This window comes from Numida meleagris, chromosome 22 (genome assembly GCF_002078875.1).
Source record: "Numida meleagris isolate 19003 breed g44 Domestic line chromosome 22, NumMel1.0, whole genome shotgun sequence".
In the NCBI taxonomy this organism is placed as follows: domain Eukaryota; kingdom Metazoa; phylum Chordata; class Aves; order Galliformes; family Numididae; genus Numida; species Numida meleagris.
In genome coordinates, this window is record NC_034430.1 from 5052065 (window position 1) to 5069909 (window position 17845).

Consider the following 17845-nt stretch of genomic DNA (forward strand, 5'->3'; position numbering starts at 1 on the left):
TACACCCCCATCAATCCACCAGCAATGCCCAGCAAACCCACCTCCCCTAGATCGCTGCACCCCCATACGCCCACCACACATCCACCCCTGCACCCCACGACACCCCCCAGCGCACCACGTGACTGCCCATTCATGCCTCCCCCCCCACCGCCCCGCCTCCCTCCCAGTGGCTGCCGCGGGCTCTGACGCACCTCAGCGAATCAACGCCGGCGATGAGAGTGACGTCACGAAGGGCGGCCTTAAAGCTCCTTCGCCGCCTTCCATTGGCTCCTCTCCTCGTCGCCCCGCCCACAACGCCGGCCGGAAGCAGGAAGTGGCGGGTGCCCGGGACGGCGGCGCCGTGACCCGCGGGCGGGCAGCGGCGGCCGCGCCATGACGGGGAAATCGGTGCGCGACGTGGAGCGGTACCAGGCGGTGCTGGGCAGCCTGCTGAGCGAGGAGGAGAACAAGTACTGCGCCGACTGCCAGGCCAAAGGTAGCGGCACCGGCGGCTGCGCTGCACCGGGCCCTGCGGTGCTGCCGGGCTGCGGGGATCGGGGCGTCCTGATGGGGGAGTGGGGTTGGGGGAGGGGAAAAAACCGCAGAAAGGAAAAGAGAAAAGGGGAAATGGTCTGTGAAGTAAGCAGCCTGCCGGAAATAAACGAGGAAAAGAGTAGGAGGGGGGGAAAAAAAAAAAAAGGAGGAAAGAAGAAAGAAAGGAAAAATCCTCCTCCACACACACGCACAAAAAAAAAAAAAGGAAGATCCCTGAAAGAAAGCACTGAAGCCGTCCCAGCCGGGCTGCCCGCGGTCCGGACGCAGAATGCCATCGGCTCCGTGCAGGCTGGGGACCGACGGGTGAAGCCTCAGTGCCCGGCGGGGCTGCGGGGGCTTCGGGGCAGCCCGGGGCTGTGCTGGGTTGGGGGGGGTGGGCGCTGTCCCGTCCCTCGCTGCGGGGAGTGCTTTGCTTTCCTCAGCCAAAGGGTTAAGGTGATGGCTGCTGGAAATCCCATTCAATGAGCTGCTCTATGGGTTCGGAGGGGGGGGGCTGCCGGCTCCTTGTGGGCTATAAGGAGCTCGAGGTGTGTATCTGCTCACTGCAGTGCCCTCTAACAGCTGCAGAGCCCTGCTGGAAGGTGAGCCCCCCCCCCCCCTTCCCTCCAGCGGCCCTTCTGCTTCCCGTCAGGCTCTGGGCTTCTTAGGGGAGAACCCCAAAACTCGGAGCCCCCGTGGCAGCGAGCTGTGGCGTGGTTTGGCAGCCTCACGCCTGGCTTTGCTGCGCCGTGTCGGTTGGACATGGGAGTGCTGGCAGCGAGCAGCGTGCCCCTTGCTGTGAATCTGGTGCGTGCAAGGTCCAAGGGCACACATAGCTGCCTTATCGCAGCTTGTGAGGCATGAGACAACACACACAGTGTGGGAACAGATCCTCTTATCAGCTCCTGACTGGCTTTGGTACGGTGATGCAGCCTCTCCTGGATGTGCAGTGTATCAGTCAATAACGTTTATGTATCAGTGCACAGTTAAACATTACCACCAAAGCTGGGAGCTGCTTGTGGCTGGGAAAGCACCTGGGACCTGCGTGGGGGAACGGGCTTCTGTAGCACCGAGGTCTTCTTGGCAAGGTCGCTTCCCAGTGCCCTCATGGGATTCCCACAGCCCCCTCTGCTGCTGCTTGCTGGGGTGCTGTGCTGCTTGGCTCTGGCTGCTGCTGAAGGTGGCTGCAGAATTCCCCTTTGTGCAGGGCAGGGAGCACCGGGTGCACTCGTGCAGAGTAAAGCGCGTGCTTCGTTTGAGGCACAGCTTCTTAATAACTGAAGCTGCGCGTGTCTGCGTGATGAGACCACGTGGTGATCGCCGGCTCCTGGTGGCTTCCCTTGGTGCCTCCGGTACCACCTGAAAAGCAGGCTGCTCCTCTGGATAGCTGCCAGGTTTTGGTCAGTGTGGCTCTGACTGCTCTACGTGAGGTGTAAGAGGAACGTATTTACGTGTGTGCAGCATCTGATCTGTCCGAAAACACTCTCTTCACTCCTTGCTGAAGTTAGAATTCTCACATACAAGCTGTTGCTGTATGCTCAGAGCTGGGCATTTTGCATGCTGATCTGCCCGGGTCGCCCCTGACACGGGGTCACTTGTGAAGTGGTGCTGGGGGCTGGCACCATGTCCTCTGCCAGCTCCCCACCTTGTCACTGGGCCTTCTGCTTGAGCCTGATGGCGGGGAAGGCAAAGCAGGAGCCTGGCAGCTCGCTCAGTGCCTGGGGAGGCTCTTAGCACGAGCCCTGGCCCCTGGCTGTGCTGAACTTCCTGCATCTCGTAGTGATTTGCTGCCTGATCTGAGCGCTTCAGAGCTCGCATGACACACAGCAGAGCCTGTTCAGATGCCACCCACACTTCCATTATGCGTGTTCCCGATGACCTAACTGCTTGCTGGGTTTCGTTACTGTATTTTTTTTTTCCTACTTCTATATACAGAACTAAATGAGGTCTCAGTACCTGCGGTGCCAGCTGCAGTAACCGTACGTACCCCCACAGACCCCCTCCGTGTTGTGGTTCGAGTCGGGCGCTCAGGAGCATCCCTCTGGCTTCTTGGTGCTGCCCGTGTGTGAGTTGTTGGAGGCGAAATAAAGGCAGGGAGAGTGGGAAACAAGCTCAGGGAGGTTCTGCTTCTGCAGCAACAAACAGCGCGGTGGTTAGAGGCTCTTGTTTTGGAGGAAGTGGGGCTGGGTGTGTAGCACGCTGCTGCTTCTTTGCATTGCAAAGCTTCTGTTGGTGCTGGCTGTGGGCACAGAGGGTGATCTGACCAGAAGGGGATGGTCAGGTGTGCGTTCATGGGCTGCCCCGAGTGCTCTTGGGATCCTAGTAGCCCTGATCAGAAGCGTGGAGTCCTGGCACAGTGCAGGCAGGTGCCTGACTTAAAGCTGGCAGGGCTGAGCTACCATCATCCTCATGATTTGAAAGCCTCAGCTGCTCTATGATGCTTGAGTCTGATGCCTTATGACAGGAACAAGCTGTTGGAGAGTGGGATCCCTCCTGCTGGCACGTTGGTGCAGGGCCCTCTGAGAGCTGCTGTGCCACACGTGTGAGATGTCGGCTGGTCTGAGGCATCGGTGGCTGTCAGATGCCAAACTGCTGAACATGAGGGTGAGCCCAGGGCCGGGCGGTGCACGAGGGCTGTGGTGCAATCAGGAAATTGGACGTGACCTCAGCATCTTCCGGTAACCGGGAACTGCCTCGCGTTGAGCAACACTTCAGTGAGCTGGGTTCTTCTCTACATTCCTGACTCGATGTGCTGGACCTGTGCAACACGGAGCTGATGCTGCTTGATTCTCTCCTCCTCCTAAACCATTCCCCTCTGCTCTCCCCATCCCTCCACCAACAGGCTCCTCACACCTGGGACGGCTGGTTCCTGAGCATGGAGCTCCAGTGAGGGCTGCTCCCCTGCCATGCCTGCTCTGCCTCCTCGCCCCTTCAGCCCTCGTGTTTTAGGGGAGCTGTGGTTCTGGGCCGAGATCGCCCTCGTAACTGCAGCAATGTGATGGAAAACTCTTCGTTGCCGAGCAGAAGCTGAGCCCCGATCTGATGGTTCGAGTGGCTGTACCTGGAAGAGGGGTGGGACTTCACCAAGGCCCACAGGGAGGTGGTGAAATGTGGGATGGGAACGGGAGCTGGGGGGGGAAACAGGAGGAGCAGGATGAGAAGCTGTGGTGGGTCCATGAGGGAGCCATGACCTCCAGCAAAGGGCAGTTAATCACAGTTGGGTCAGTCCAGCCAAGTGAGTATTAATATAAAACACGTTGCAAATACCCACCAAAAGCCTGCTGTGACTCAGGTCCTCCATCAGCAGAAGACTACTGAATCACAGATGTTCTCTTCAGATTGCTTTTCCTGAGGAGCACCTCGAATGAGTGCCTGAAACGAGCGCGTGATGGAAGTGATTGCAATGGGAGAGCAGAGCGGTGGATGGTGACGAGATCTGCTCACCTGCAGCGGGCTTCAGAAACACAGATTGTCACTGGTTTGTGACTAGTAAAGAGCTCCTGGAAGTTCTCCTTCAGGAGGAGATAGGCAGAGCTGAGTCACAAAGATAATCCTCCGAGTCGAGGGCATCTTGGCAAACCGTGTCTATTTTCGTGCTGTTGTTCTCTACCAGCTGGGTCTGTAGTGAGTGGCTGTATAGCAACGGGTGTAAATGGAAGGTCCAAAAATGCCATGTGATTTTTTTTTTTCCCCCATCATAGCTGCAACTTTGGAAGTTTGTTCCTATAGTAACTGCCAGATGAGTTATGTAAGGCAGCAGGCCTCCAGGAGCTTGTGTCTCGTTCGAAGGTGCCTCTGCAGCGTAAAGGTAATTCATCTCTTGGTGTACAAGTAGGTTATCAAACCAGCTGCAGTCCAGAATAGCTTTGGTCTCCTTCAGGTTGCTCCAGAGCAGTGATTGCTTAGTGTGTCCCGAGAAATCTAGGGCAGAGAGGATGGGGCTGTGCGAGCAGCTGCCCTGGAACTCCCTGTGGCTGCAGAGCTGGGTTCTCCTGTGCTGCCTTTGGGCCATCACCGTGCTCTCCTCAACGCATGCCTTTCCATTCTGGCTCGGTTATGCCCCTTTGTTACAAGTGCTGCATCTTTTTCGGTGAGCGAGAGTGAGGAGTAGCTCATGACAGCTGTAGAAACAATGAGGACCCGCAGCTCTGTCTTCAGGCTCCGTTGCCATTGGTGCTGGTAATGTCAACCAGTTGTCTTGCATGGGTCCTTGGAGTCGTGGCTTTCACGGTGTGTGTCCTGAAGGGATAAACACTGCTGCCCCAAAGCTGCAGGAAGGGAAGAAGTGGCTGCCTGCCATGCCCAAGAGATGGTGATGCTCGGGGTAACCATCCTGTTTGCCTGCTGGCAGAACTCACCTCGTTTTGCCCCACGTGAGCGCTGAGCTGCACTGGACAGACGTCTACCATCAGGAGCAGAGGAAGCTGTTTTGCAACGCAGCTCTTTGTCATAGCTTCTCTATGAACGGAATGAATGTCAGTAAGTCACCCAGCCATCTCCTTCCAGAATGAGGAAGCCACGAGTCAGAGGAAGCTGCTGGACACTCGGCTGTTCCCTCCTTTGGCTCTGACTTGGACTCCCAAGCGCAGTGGAAGGCTCACAGGGAAAGATCTCGCTCTGCTGGGGGCTCCCCTCTCCCCGTGTTCAGCACACACTGTGCTGCTTGCTGGGCTCAGTGGGCTGCGGGCACGCTTCCCAGCTCCAGCTGGGCTCCTCTGCTCTGCCCCATGCAGGGACCCTGCGAGTCCAGAGCTGGTTTGCACTGCACTGAGAAGACTTCGTCGGGCTCTGAATAGCCCTGTGCTCTCCTTCCTGCCTGTGAAAGCATCTATTTTTCCCCGACCCCCCCTCCTTCTTGGCAGAGCAGTGGCTTCGCAGCCAATTTCTGTTTTATTTTTAAATGCCTTCTGGAGGGTTATTACTGGGGAAACTTGCAGGAGCGGCTCCAGCCAAAATGGAATGCCTGAGTGAAGGGCGAGCCGTGAATCCAACGGAGATTCCTTGGTTAAAGCCACTGCAGGCTGTGAACTTCCAGCGAGGGGATATGTGAAGCATAGCAGGGCAGGCTGAGCTTGGCTTTAAGGGCAATCAGGAGCCTTTGTAGCAAGGGCAGGTCGAGGAGTCTGTCCTGCAGGCGCTGCTGCTCCGGGCACGGGTGCTGGCGGGAGCTGGTGTGGGCAGCTCGCCGTGCAGCCTTTGTTTGGACGTGCTGGATAGAAAGCAGGCCGTGCAGCTGGCTCGGGGGGGCACTGCCTGCATAGCAGAGCTCCTCACACATAGCTTCCCAGCCCGCTCCAGCTGCTGGTGCATCCTGCAGCCCTGCTCTCTGAAATAGAGCTGCGGCCGCCCCGTGGCTGGGGGTACCCGGAGCCGGTCCCACCTCGCCCTGCTGCTGTGCTGCAGGTGGCTGCCCAGCTGGGCTCCGTGTTGCTTGGTAGCCTGTTCTAACTCAAAACCACCTTTTTTTTTCCTTAATCCTTGGTTCACCTGCAGATGGTTTTCCTGCTGCGGGCGGGATTTGTGGTGTTGGAGGCACTGCACAGGGCATGAGCTGATTAATCGGAGCTCAACAAGCGATGCCCAGCGCTGGTTGGTGCCAAGGGACTCGCTTTGCTTCCCGTGGATGCTAAAATTAGATAAAATACCGAAACAAAAGGGGCCGCAGCATCGGGCTCGCCTGCCTGCTGCTGGCTGTCAGTGCAGCCAGCTTAGTTTTGCATACAGAAAGTGAGCTTCAATTGGGGCTGAAGCTCTAAAGCCGCCTGGTAGCTGCGAGGATGCCCGCCCCAAGGGAACTGCCTTTATAATAGTGAGTGTGTTCGTGCAAGGGCTGCAGGAGGGGACAGCCCCCAGCAGTGCCAGCAGCCCCAGCTCCAGCGCAGCACTCGGTTTGCTTTGGTGGAGGTTTGTCGCTGGAGCACGTGACTGAAGCTGCTTCTCTAAATGCTTTCACCTGGGGCCTTGTGTACATCAGCCACGTCGAAAATAGGATGTGAAACTGGGGGGGAGGGGTGGCTGAACCCAAGCTCTCCAACCCAGAGCCACCGGGCGCTTCCCCATGGGATTTCCAGAGCGGGTTCCTTCACTGTGGCCTCGAAAGGGGAAGTGGGAGGCTTGTTTACATCCGTGCAGCCTGCACCCTGCCTCGGGGACTGGCTGCTGCGTGGGAAACGTGCTGAGGATGGTGTGAAGGCTGCAGCATGGGATAGCAAGGCAGCTGCGCGTCCTGCTCCTCTGAGGGTTTGCACAGGGTCAGTGTAGGGCTGTGTAGGTGGGCGAAGGAAGTTTATAGGGCTGTATTGCTGGGCTAAGGAAGCTGCCAGCTGTATAACTGGGCTGAAGGTGCGACCAGCTGCATCCCCAAGCGCTGTGCTCGCATCCAATTCCTGCACGGCTGGAGCATCGCTGCGTGTTGGTGAGCACACGGCCCAGCTCCTGGCACTGCCCGCCTTCCTCCTGCCCCCCAGGGCAGCCCCACGACCCCAGACTTCTGACCTCGGTGGATCTGAAGGCTTTTATATGGTACTGCAGCTGTGCCCGAGCTGGGACCGCACCCAGCATCACACAGAAGAGCCTCTTCGTGCCAGCTGCTAGGGGCAGCTCCAGAATCCTCAGTGTGTGTCTTTCAAATATTCACCAATGTAACGCAGCTGCTTGCAGCCTCGAGCTGTCCCCAGAGCTGCAGTGACAGCCCAGCACTCAGCACTCAGCCCTGGCTGTTCTGGGTCCTGCACTGCAACCAGAGGGCTGGGAGGTGGCGGTGGCCTGGCCTGGCCCATGTGACAGAGCTGAGCTGATTACTCCAGCCCTGATGGGGTTTCTAGCTGACTATTAATCCTTTTAGCCCTATAAAAGCTAAATATATCTAGAGTTAAATCTAACCTTGAATCTCATGCTTAATCCTGCCAGTCCCTCACAGGAGCAGTGATGATGAGAGCAGGATCTGTCTGGGAGATGATGCTGCAGGATGAGCCGAGGTCTGTGCTGGGAGCTGCTCAAGGCAGGGCAGTGACTTTGCTCAGCCCCATCAAACCCGTGCCCCTCCAGAGCTGGATGGCTGTAAAATGCAGCACTGCTTTTTTAGAGCTTTGAAATGACACTTCCCCCTCTTCTCTCCTCCCACCACAGCATCGCTGCTTTGAGGCTTGCTATTTTAACTGTGGCAGGGAAGGGCAGAGTCACCCCTCTGCAGCGACGCCTCTGGTCCCTACAGAGGGGTATGGATGGTTTGTGATGGTTGGTGGCTGTGCAGGTCAGTGCAGCAGCAAGGAAGCACGTGGAGCAGCTCCTGGGCAGCTGGGGGGGCTCTTCACCTCCTCTCATACCTGCTCTGGTTACAGCTGTTCTGCTCAGTGTGTGGAACATCCTTCCTCTTTTCCTTGGGGACCTTTTCCCTGATCCACCCCCCTCTGTTCCTCGGGGCTCTGCCGGCCTGGAGCCATGTGCAGCCCCAGCCCAGGGCGCTGTGGGGCTGGGCGCTGTGGGGCTGAGTGCTGCTCTCCTTCCTCAGCCACACCATCCTGCAGGAGGATGCCATTCACGTGTTAAACACTGAGTGCTGTGCGCTGCTTTTCCTAGAACGGCCGTGAATGTTCTGGAGCCCGTCCTCAGGTAACCCCACTGCGGTGGGGAGGTCTGTGCTGTTGGAGCAGGAGCCCCCCCTGTGTCATAGTGGTTTAAGCAGAAGGAGATTGGGGTTTGTAGGTTTGGGGTGCAGGGATGGCAGCTTTATTTCCCCCCTTCCCCTTTGTGCTGCGTTTCTCTTGTGCAGAGTTCTCAGAATGAATGGGGGGGGGGCAGTTCTGCTTCTATCAGTGAGAACAAGGAGATAATCTCAGCACCCTGCAGTTCAAGGCTGTGACCTGGGTTCTTCGGCCCCGGTTCCCTGGGTGCAGCTTCTCAGCTGCTGCAGGTTGGCTGGGTGCTATGAACACGTGCTTCTCTTTGCAGGGCCGCGATGGGCGTCCTGGAACATCGGCGTCTTCATCTGCATTCGCTGTGCTGGCATCCACAGGAACCTGGGCGTCCACATATCCAGGGTGAAGTCTGTCAACCTGGACCAGTGGACACAGGAGCAGATACAGGTGAGGGGGGGGGAGGAGGCGGGCTGCTGTGTGAGCGGGCAGGAAGGCTGCTGTGTGAGCCAGGAAGGAAGCAATGGGGTCTTCAGAGAGACCAAGGGGGTGGGGGGGATCGAGTTATCGGACCAGGTGAGGTTGGAAGGGAAAATGTCATAACGACGGCCTCAGTGAATAGCAGAGAGTGAGGACAAACTGCCAGCTTCTGTCCATCTGCCAAAGGCAGCTGCTGTCCTTTGCTGCTGCCCACCTCCCTCCTCGAGGTTTCTGGAAGGCAAATCCTGAACTTTGAATGTGAACGTGGTTGCTGAGGTGGTGTTCATTTTCCCTTAGAGTAGAGGCTGATGCAGCGCTCAGGGCTGGCCGGTGCTGCAGGGGTCACAGCAGCTGCAGGGGGGTTCCTGGCTGGGAGGCCTGCAGCAAAAGCCTGAAGAGCGGCTGCTGCGTGCAGAGCAGACCCCAGAAGCCCACGTGCACCTTCTGCTTAACACGGGGTGGATTCTCCCTTGGCAGCCTGCTGTAAGAGCTTCGGTGTCTGCCAAACTATTGAAGGATTCTTTTGAATTGCAGTGCATGCAAGAGATGGGGAACGGAAAAGCGAATCGTCTTTACGAAGCCTTCCTGCCCGAGAACTTCAGGCGGCCTCAGACGGATCAGCATCCTTTCTGTGCTGCTGGGGAGCCTGGCCATCTTGTTTCAGAGCTGCCCTCCTGGCTTGGGGGGCTCTGCTTGTGTCTGGGCATCGGCTGTGGGAAGGAGCTCCTGGCTCTTGCGCGTGGGATCCATTTCTGAGCGCTGTCTCGTGTGCTCTTAAGTGATGGTCAAAGTAAATAGACATCAAAGGAAAAAAATTTGGAATGAAGCCCTGATTGGTTGTACCTTTTATAGCCCTGTCGTGCTTGGAATAGCCCAGAGGGGCAACAATTGAGTAGCTGAAGTAGTTGGAACTATGACTAAATTATTTTAAGTTGCTGCTGGAAATGCTCTTTAGGCGGTCGTTCATTTAGTTGCAGCTCGTACCCTGTATCCACTTGTCAAACAACGCTGTGCAGCTCTTCCATTCTTGAGCAGTTTGTCTTTAACAAGCTTCTTGCAGAGCCGTGGAAGGCTTCATCCGCGACAAGTACGAGAAGAAGAAGTACATGGACCGAAGCATCGACATCAGCGCCTTCAGGGTCAGTCCCTCATCCTTGTAGGCGTGGAGCTAAGCGTAGCTTTGTCTCCTGATTAATTGGGAGGGCATGAAATTAGCCAGGCTTAAATGTTTCCCATGTTAGGGGCTCGCCTCTGCCCCGAGGCCCATCGGGTTCAGTCGGTCTGCAGAGAGCTGGAGTTGGAAGGGGCCTTTGGGGGCTGTTTGTGCCCCTCCTCACTCGGAGCAGAGCTGCTCCCAGGTGTCGTTGTGTCGGTGCTGCTGGCTTGGAGGCCAGCAAAGCCCTGTTCATGTTTTCACTGCGTGACGCTGTGAACTCCGACCCTCACGTCAGCGCTTTCCTTTGCAGAAAGAGAAGGATGACAAATGGAAAAAGAGTCACGAGCCAGTATCAGAAAGAAAACTGGAACCTGTCATCTTTGAGAAGGTGAAGCTGGTAAGCCCGGAAGGCCTGGCCGTGGGTCGGCTGTAGGCTGCTCTCGAGCAGAGGCAATGCAGCTTCATATGGAAGCATTTTTTCGGGCCTCAGTCATAGCGCTGCATGCTTTGAGTCACATTAATGGTAGCAGCTTGTTTTCCACCGCTCAAGCAGATCCTGAGCAGACGTGCTCTGCTTTGCAGCACAGGGCAGATTGGAATCCAGCTACTCCCTGCTTCGCTTTCAGACTTGAGCTGTTGTTTTTCCCTAGTTTAGAGCGTGATTATGGGTTTTGATATAACGGGACGAAAACCAACCTTGTTGTTCTTGCTCTGTCTAGTGGGGGGGGAAGGATGTTTAAGGGTTTAATCTCATTCAAGCCTCTAACGTATCAGAGTAAAAAAAGAAGACTTGAAACAGACTTGTGCTGTTCTTTCCCCAGCCTCAAAAGAAAGAAGAAACACAACAGTCTAGGAAAAGTTCTCCCAAGTCTACTGAGCCCGTGATGGACTTGCTGGGCCTTGGTAAGAGACCCCCAGCCTCGCTGTGCTCGGTGCAGTGACCCTCGGTGCTGTGTGTGAGCTCCTCGTGGTTCACTTCCCTGCCTGTCACTGCCTTGTCCCTCCCAGATGCTCCTGTGCCGAGCACCCTTACAAATGGCCGGCCCAGCAGCTTGGAGAAGGACCTGGATCTCTTTGCATCCGTGGGGTTGAACTCTGACTCCAGGAAGGTAAGCAGGGAACGTCAGCGCTCCCCAGAGGGGGTGATGCTGGAGCGGAGGGGTCACGATCTGCCCTGCCCTGGTGCTGGATGCTGCTGCAGCTGTGCTGTGTCCCTCTCAGGTCTCTGGCTCCATGCCTACATCTGGAAGTGCCAGTTCTGTCCCTGAAAACCTGAATCTCTTCCCCGAGCCGGGAGGCAAAGGGGAGGAGGTGGGGAAGAAGCAGCTCTCTAAAGACTCCATCCTCTCCCTGTACGGCTCTCAGACACCTCAGCTGCCCGCGCAAGGTAACGGATCTCGGAATAGAGCAGCGCGTTAATGCTGAGTGGGTGGGCTGTCCCCGTGGCTGACAGGCAGAGGTGTGGGAGCGTGGGCGCTCGTCCTCGAGCGCTGCCTCGGAGCACGATGAGCTGCTTAGTCTGGGCGTCACGGCCACGCGAGCGTTGCAGTCTGATGCGGAGGTCAGCGCTTCAGCCCTGGCAGCCGGCACGGCCGCCCTTCCCTTCATCCCTCTGCCTGTTTTCAGGAGCGATGTTCATGGCCCCGGCTCAGATGGCGTATCCCGCAGCGGCGTACACGAGCTTCCCGGGAGTGCCCCCCTCCGGCAGCATGATGGGAGGCATGGTGGCCCCGTCGGTGGGCGTGATGGCCCAGCCCGGGGCCGCGGGGATGGTGACCCCCATGGCCATCCCTGCTGGATACGTGGGCAACGTGCAGGCAGCCGTCATCGGCGTCCCCAACGGGATGATGGCCGCGCAGCAGGCTGGTTACGTAGCCGGCATGGCGGCGGTCCCCCAGCCTGTGTACGGGGTGCAGCCAGCACAGCAGCTTCAGTGGAACATCAGTCAGGTGAGGTGTGGTCTCCTGCTGGCCCGAGGGCGGACGGAGGAGGCACGCGGTTGAATCCAGCCTGTGACTTCAGTGCTTTTATAGCCTGTGTTCTGGGGCTGGGTGAGGCACGCTGACACTGCCGGCAAACGGGGATCGCAAAGCAGTAATGCGTTCAGTGGGCTCGGGGTGGAGAACAGAAATCAGTGTCACATCAGCTGAAACTGAAACTTCTCAGCTCTGTGGGTGGGGAAGAGCCTGAGGAGCTAGCAACTCCAAAGTAACATCCTCATGCCTCCAGGGATAGGAGGGAAGCAGCACCTCGACACGCTTCGGGTAGATGTCCGAGCAGGGGTGGAACTGCTCGGCTGCTGGGGTGACGAGCTGCAGGCAGGGAGCTGCAGTGTCCTGTGCTGAAGCCAGAGCTTCCCCTGAGCTGGGTGGTGCAGAGGCCTGCGTCCATCCAGCAGCATCAGTCTGCACTGAGCTGAAGGAACCGGGCTGGGGGCTCGGGGGCTGGTTTGAGGGATAGCAGGAGGTGCTGCAGAACCCTGCTGAGAGGCAGAGGGGAGCGCTGCTAGCTCTGCTAGCTGCTGATTCATGCTCTGTGCTGCTGCTGAAAGGTCAGCTAATAGCACGCCGTGATTCTGCAGTGGCTCGGGTTCAGTAATAAGATGAGAAGGTGCGTGTGCTTGAGCATGAGGGGAGCCTGGTGCTGGCAGAGCCTGCGCTTCAGGGTAGCCCTGGGTGAAGTTGTATGAAGCCTCTGTTTGCCATAACTCATTACAGGGTCTTGCTGAAGACTGCCACGCTGGGCGTCGTGGAGCTGGCAGCTGTGGGCTGGCACCTTCTCCCTGGTGAAGCCCTGACTTCTCTCTCCTCCCCTTTGCAGATGAGCCAGCAGATGGCTGGGATGAACTTCTACGGAGCGAACGGTGCGATGGGGTACGGGCAGCCCATGGGCGGAGGAGGTGCCCAGGGAAGCAGTCAGTCCCTCAGCACTCAGCTGTGGAAATGATCCCGCACGTTGTGACCATTTTTGCCTTCTGTTCCGTTCTTCAAAACTGCTCCATGAGACATTCAGGGTTTTTCTTTCTGGCTGGCTGCCCGGCCCGAGCCTCTTTCCATAACTGAGACCCACCTCTGCCTCGTCACTGTCAGACACGGTGCGACCTCGGTGACCAGAACATGAGCTCCCCTCTATTCAGCACAGTCAATGCACACTTTGGGGTGGACCCCCTCCTTGCACAAACCTCCACTAACGCTTCTGGGTAGCACTTAACGTCCTGGGATCTTAGCAGAGGTGTGACTGAGGAATGGGGAAACCTATCTCCTCCTTAGTGCCTGTGATTTCAGGCCCGTTAAGAACCACTTAAACGCCAGTATTAGTCAGGGTTTCGGTTAGCAGAGGGTGGGAACCTTGTTTGGTGCTGAGGAACTGGATTTTAGCCCAAGCCCAGGGGCAAGCAAGCCTTGCTACCTCTTCCCTCGAGCGGAGCTTGGAGCTGTGCTTGGCTCGGCAGCCCTCGTTGGAACCAAAGTCATTCGGAGACCCCCCCTCCTCCCCCCGTGAGCAAGCAGGATTCTCGCGCAGTGTGGGGGCAAGCTGTCAGAATGTGAAACTTGCACTTCAGAGTGGCTTTTCTGTCTGATCTGTGGTATCAATGTATTTAACTTTTAACTAACGGAGAGTGAACTTATCAGGGGCTGAGAGCCCGCTGCGAGTTTTCTTACACTTTTAAGATGACTATGACATCCTAATTTATACTTTTTTCATATTTTTGTTGTGGAAGCCCGGTACCCCATCCCAGCTAGCTTCAGGCGTTTTATTCTAGGCACACGAGTGGGTGGATCAGATTTCTTTTCGCATCTTTGGTAGAACACCGCTGCTTCAACTCATCGAGTCCGAGCTCTGCGGGCTCCTCCATCCTGTGTACGTGGAAATCCCCAATAAAACATTGCGGTGAAAAAAACCTCGCTGCCCTGCTGTGTTCCTGGAGCAGAGCGAGGGGTGGACAGGGAGCACGCTGCTCCCGCTGCTTGCTTCGCCTGCGGGCACTGGGGGCTTGTCCAAAGCGGGCTGGGAGCAGGGCTGCATCCCAAGCGGGGCATGGGGAGAGCCGAGGCGGGGTGAGTCCAGGTCAGTTGACAGCTCTGTACACAACAGAAACCTGCTGCCCTGCGCTGGGTGCTGCCGCATTCCTGCTGCGGGCAGAGCTTCGGCTGCAGCGGCACCACGCTGCTGGGTGACAGCGGGGGGTTGGGACTCGGTGATCCTGGGGTCCCTTCCAGCTCAAGCTGTTCCATGGCAGAGCTGACTGCGGCCTGCTGGGAGGCTTGGAGCTTTCCCATAGAGGTGCTGGTGAGAGCAGGTTGGGCCGGGGGGGTTGGGAGCCCTGCAGAGGACGAGCTGTGCTCAGGGCTGGGGGCTGCGTGCAGCTGCAGGAGGAGCTCAAGGAGCTGCCTCAGCCTGGAGCTGCTGCTGCTCTGCTCGCACGTGAGCTGTGCGGAGCGTGCTGCTCTGCTTGTTTCTCTCCTGCAGGAAAAAGCTGTTCTTTCTCAGGCTGTCCCTCCGAAAAGGGGGTTTCTTCCTCCTCCTCCCTCATCCATCTGTTCTGGGGGGGGGGGGGGTTGGCGTTAAGCTGCGCCCCTGGTTTGTGGCTGGGTGCTTTGTGACGCTCAACTCAAGCACAGAGGGGTTTTCAAGCTGGCTTTAATCATCTTCACTTGCTGCCCCATACTGTACATGCAGGTACAAGCCAATGAGAATGTGAATACTTCAGTTTGTTCCTCCTGGGGAAAACTGGCTAAGGAGTATTTTACAAAATAGCGTGCACCCTCACAGCCATCAGTCCTGCTGCATATAAACCACAAAAATACAAGAGTTTGACGTTAAGAAAGACCACGCACATATAAAACATTACAGAACACAAGTAAAAAAATCGCCGTTTGCTTGTTTTAAATCTATCACCGTTCTCAAGTATCCATCGAAGCCCCTCGTCCCCTTGTCTTGAATGCGGAACCAGGGCGCAGCGCGGCCCCCGGCTCCCACCCCTCTGCGGCATCGGGGCAAGGTGGAGATGTCGAGCGTAGGAATCTGTCATCAAAGCGAAGTTTACGAGGGGATGGGTGAAGGCGGCCAGGCTCGCTCCGTGCTGCGCTCGCAGAGGAGCTCCCATTGGTGTGGGATGCACGGGGGTGGGCACGAGGCTCCCTCCTGGGCTGAGATGCGGGGACGGAAAGCTGAGCCCGCAGCGATTCGCTTGCGGCTTCACGGAGCTCTGACGACTTCCCAGTTCTTCTCCCTCCGGTTTGCTGGGTGTTGGGGAAGCAGCGATGTGAAGCAGCGATGTGAAGCAGCACGCTTTGCACGCGGTGCCCCGGCCCCGGGGCTGCTCTGCGGGGTGGGGAGGAGCGCGGGTGCCCCTCTCCATCCTGGGTGCTCTTGGGGTGTCCTCGGTGCTGACTGCTCCGCTCCTTCTGGGGAGAACAGAAGGCATTGGCTGCGAGTGAAGAGGGCCAAGGTCAAATCCTTCGTGTCTCGAAGTCTGGGGGGTCAGAATTCAGAGCTTTTTGACGAATGAGCGCTTCTGGGTGCTCCCCCCTCTGTGCTCGAGTGCTGCTGTTCTCCTGGGGCTGTACAGGGAGCGGAGGGCAAACCTCGGTTCGGCCGTGGGCCGCTGCTTCCCTCGCTGTGGTTTCTCAGCCAGAGGGGTCTGGTGTTTTACCAGAGGTACGAACTGAGATTCATGACAGATTCTGGGGTCCCGGCAGGGCTGTGACCGGCCGAGGTGCTCGTTGCTTGGATTTCGAGGTGGGGAGAAGGACGACGCGATGGGGAGGGTTCATTAGATTTAACCTCATGAAAAGATCGAGCCCTTTTCAGAAAACAAGGCCACCAACTTCAAAGTGCGAACAAACATTCACGGGGGCCCGGACCGGAGGAGGGGACCACGGGGATGCGGTGTCCCCCGCCACCCCCCCCCTCCCCACCAGGCAGCACCGCGCTCCTGCAGCTCCGCAGCCGCCCCTGTGCAGTGCACGAAGCCTCAGTGAGCGGTGACAGTGCAGCGTGCACGTCCTCAGCTTCCTGCAGCCGCTGCGGGGAGGTGTGTGACCCCTGGGTCGGGTTATGGGGCGGCCACGGGGTGTGGGAGCGGGGTGGGTGCTGCTGCCCCGTGTGCCATCCTTCCCCTTCTGCTCCTCGGCCCTGGCAGTGGCGCGGAGCAGGGGAGGCACGCGCCCCACAAGGAATTGCTCTTCATTGCACGACTGCAACAAAAAAAAAATAACCTGAATGTGGTAGAGTGCACGAAGGTCTGGTTCTTAAAAAAAAAAAAAACAAAAAAAAGAGGGGGGAAAAAAAGGAAGGGAGGGGGGGAAATAAAAATAAAACTAAAGATGAGGTATACCAATCACCAGAGCCGCATCCTGACCCGGCTCCTGGGCGGCTCCGGGTGCTGCTGCGCTCGGCCCCGTGCTGGGGGGCTCGGCTGTGACAGCAGCAGGACAGCCCCCGCGCCCCGGGCTCTACGTTTTTCCCAAGTCTGCATTTCAAACCACAATCTTCCCAGTGCAAGGAGCAGCTCAGGGCAGTGACGGCCGAGGTGCAGCATCGCCGCGTCTGCTCGCCCGCTGCTCCGTGTCCCGCTGTGCCAGCTGCACGCTGCAGGTGCCTGTCCCGGGGCCGGCGCTTCCGTGGGATTCCAACCTTGCTTCGAGCTCCAAAGTGCCCCCTGCCACCCGGCCCGGGGCGTTCCCTGCATGTGTCAGTGCGGCACAGGAGGACTTCCATTGAAACAGCTTTGCCGAGGGCCCATGGGAAGGGCTAAAAGCATCACGGGATGCAAACCTGGCTCTGGATGAAGGTCGTCTTAGAACTCTGGCTCGAGGGACAGCAGCCTGAAGGGCGGCAGGGCGAGCTGCCCAGGGCTGCCTCCATCGCTGATGCAAAGCGCCGTGAGACTTTGGATGGAGCCGTGAAGGAGAGCGGTGCCTGGACAGCGCTGCCGGGACACTGCTCCTCGGCCTTCAAAACGCAGTGATCTTCCAGCAGATGTGTGCCCTTAGCGAGCTCCCTGCTCGGGAAGGGAAGGGAAGGGAAGGGGAAGGGGAAGGGGAAGGGGAAGGGGAACGGGAATGGGAACGGGAAGGTGCTCTAGGAGCACACGGCCAGCGCTGCTGCTGCGGATGAAGCTGATGTGCTGGGCTGCTCGCTCCTTGCTCCTTGAGCTGCTCCAGGACTCCAAGGCTGGTTTGGTGACATCCGTCCTCATTGCTTAATGGGTGATCCTGGCTCCTGCCCCCGCTGCGAGCTGTGCTGCAGTGAGATCCCCCACGCCCAAGGTGGGTGCTGGGAGGGCCAGGCAGGGAACAGAACACTGAGCCCCTTCTGTCTGAGGCTGATTTCTTTTCTAGAGGAAAATGTCTGGGAAGGAGCAGGGCCTGGATCTGCTTTCCCGGTGGAGGACGATGCAGCGAGCTCACGTGTAGCGCTGGGTCCGACCAGCCATCCTCTGCTCCTCGCAGCACGCGAGGAACTGCCCTTTGCAATGAGCATTCCCCAGCTGCAGCCCGGAGCGCGGGGCCGTGGCCGTGCAGCACTGCATGGCGCGGATGCAGCGACGTGAGCGCGGCCTCGGCTGCAGGAATCGCTCCCACGACCCACGGCGCCGCAGCAGGGACACGCTGGGAGCAGGTTGCTCTCCTCCTGCCCGCACCACCGTCCCATCGTCAGCAGTAAGAAGGAAGCCAGAGCAGTCGGGTTTCCATGTTCCTGGCGCTGGGCTCCGCAGGTGGAGCCTCCAGGAGTGGGTGCAGCAAATCCCATTGCTTGGAGGGGCCGCTCCACATCGCCTGCGCCGGCGGCTGCTGTGTGCCAAGGCCCGGGGGGCAGCGCTGGGGGGCGGTGGGGATCCCCCCATTCCTCCTCTCTGCTCCTCTCTGGGCGTCGTGGTTTGGTTTTTTTTTTGGTTTTTTTTTCTCTTTTTTTTTTTTTCTTTTTTTAATTCTTTTTTTTTTAATTTTTTATCTTTTTTTTTTAAACAATACATTTTTAGGGGAAATGGTGGCTGTTTTGCTGAAAGATTCCCCCTCCTCTTTTTTTTTTTTTCTCCTCTCCGTCGGACACGGAT

The 17845-nt window shown here is 57.8% G+C and overlaps 2 protein-coding genes across 5 annotated transcripts in view; one reads left to right on the plus strand and one right to left on the minus strand.

The window, feature by feature from the left end:
- Positions 1-268, minus strand: part of LOC110387441 (collagen alpha-2(IX) chain) — a 12411-nt gene extending 12143 nt beyond the window's left edge. For 2 of the 3 annotated variants that reach the window (XM_021375566.1, XM_021375567.1), the window contains exon 1: positions 42-186. The gene's annotated coding sequence lies outside the window, so the exon portion shown is untranslated. The other variant, XM_021375568.1, reaches the window with a different exon arrangement.
- SMAP2 (small ArfGAP2) lies at positions 284-13684 on the plus strand. 2 transcript variants are annotated; one of them, XM_021375573.1, is made up of 11 exons: positions 337-475; positions 8024-8124; positions 8464-8597; positions 9162-9247; positions 9688-9766; positions 10094-10180; positions 10605-10686; positions 10792-10892; positions 11005-11170; positions 11410-11732; positions 12604-12739. In XM_021375573.1, exons 2-11 carry the CDS (start codon positions 8103-8105, stop codon positions 12727-12729), a joined length of 1206 nt encoding a protein of 401 aa, XP_021231248.1. In that variant the 5' UTR covers positions 337-475; positions 8024-8102; the 3' UTR covers positions 12730-12739. The 2 variants fall into 2 exon arrangements, with proteins under 2 accessions (XP_021231247.1, XP_021231248.1); XM_021375572.1 differs by lacking the exon at positions 8024-8124 and having other exon boundaries at positions 284-475; positions 12604-13684.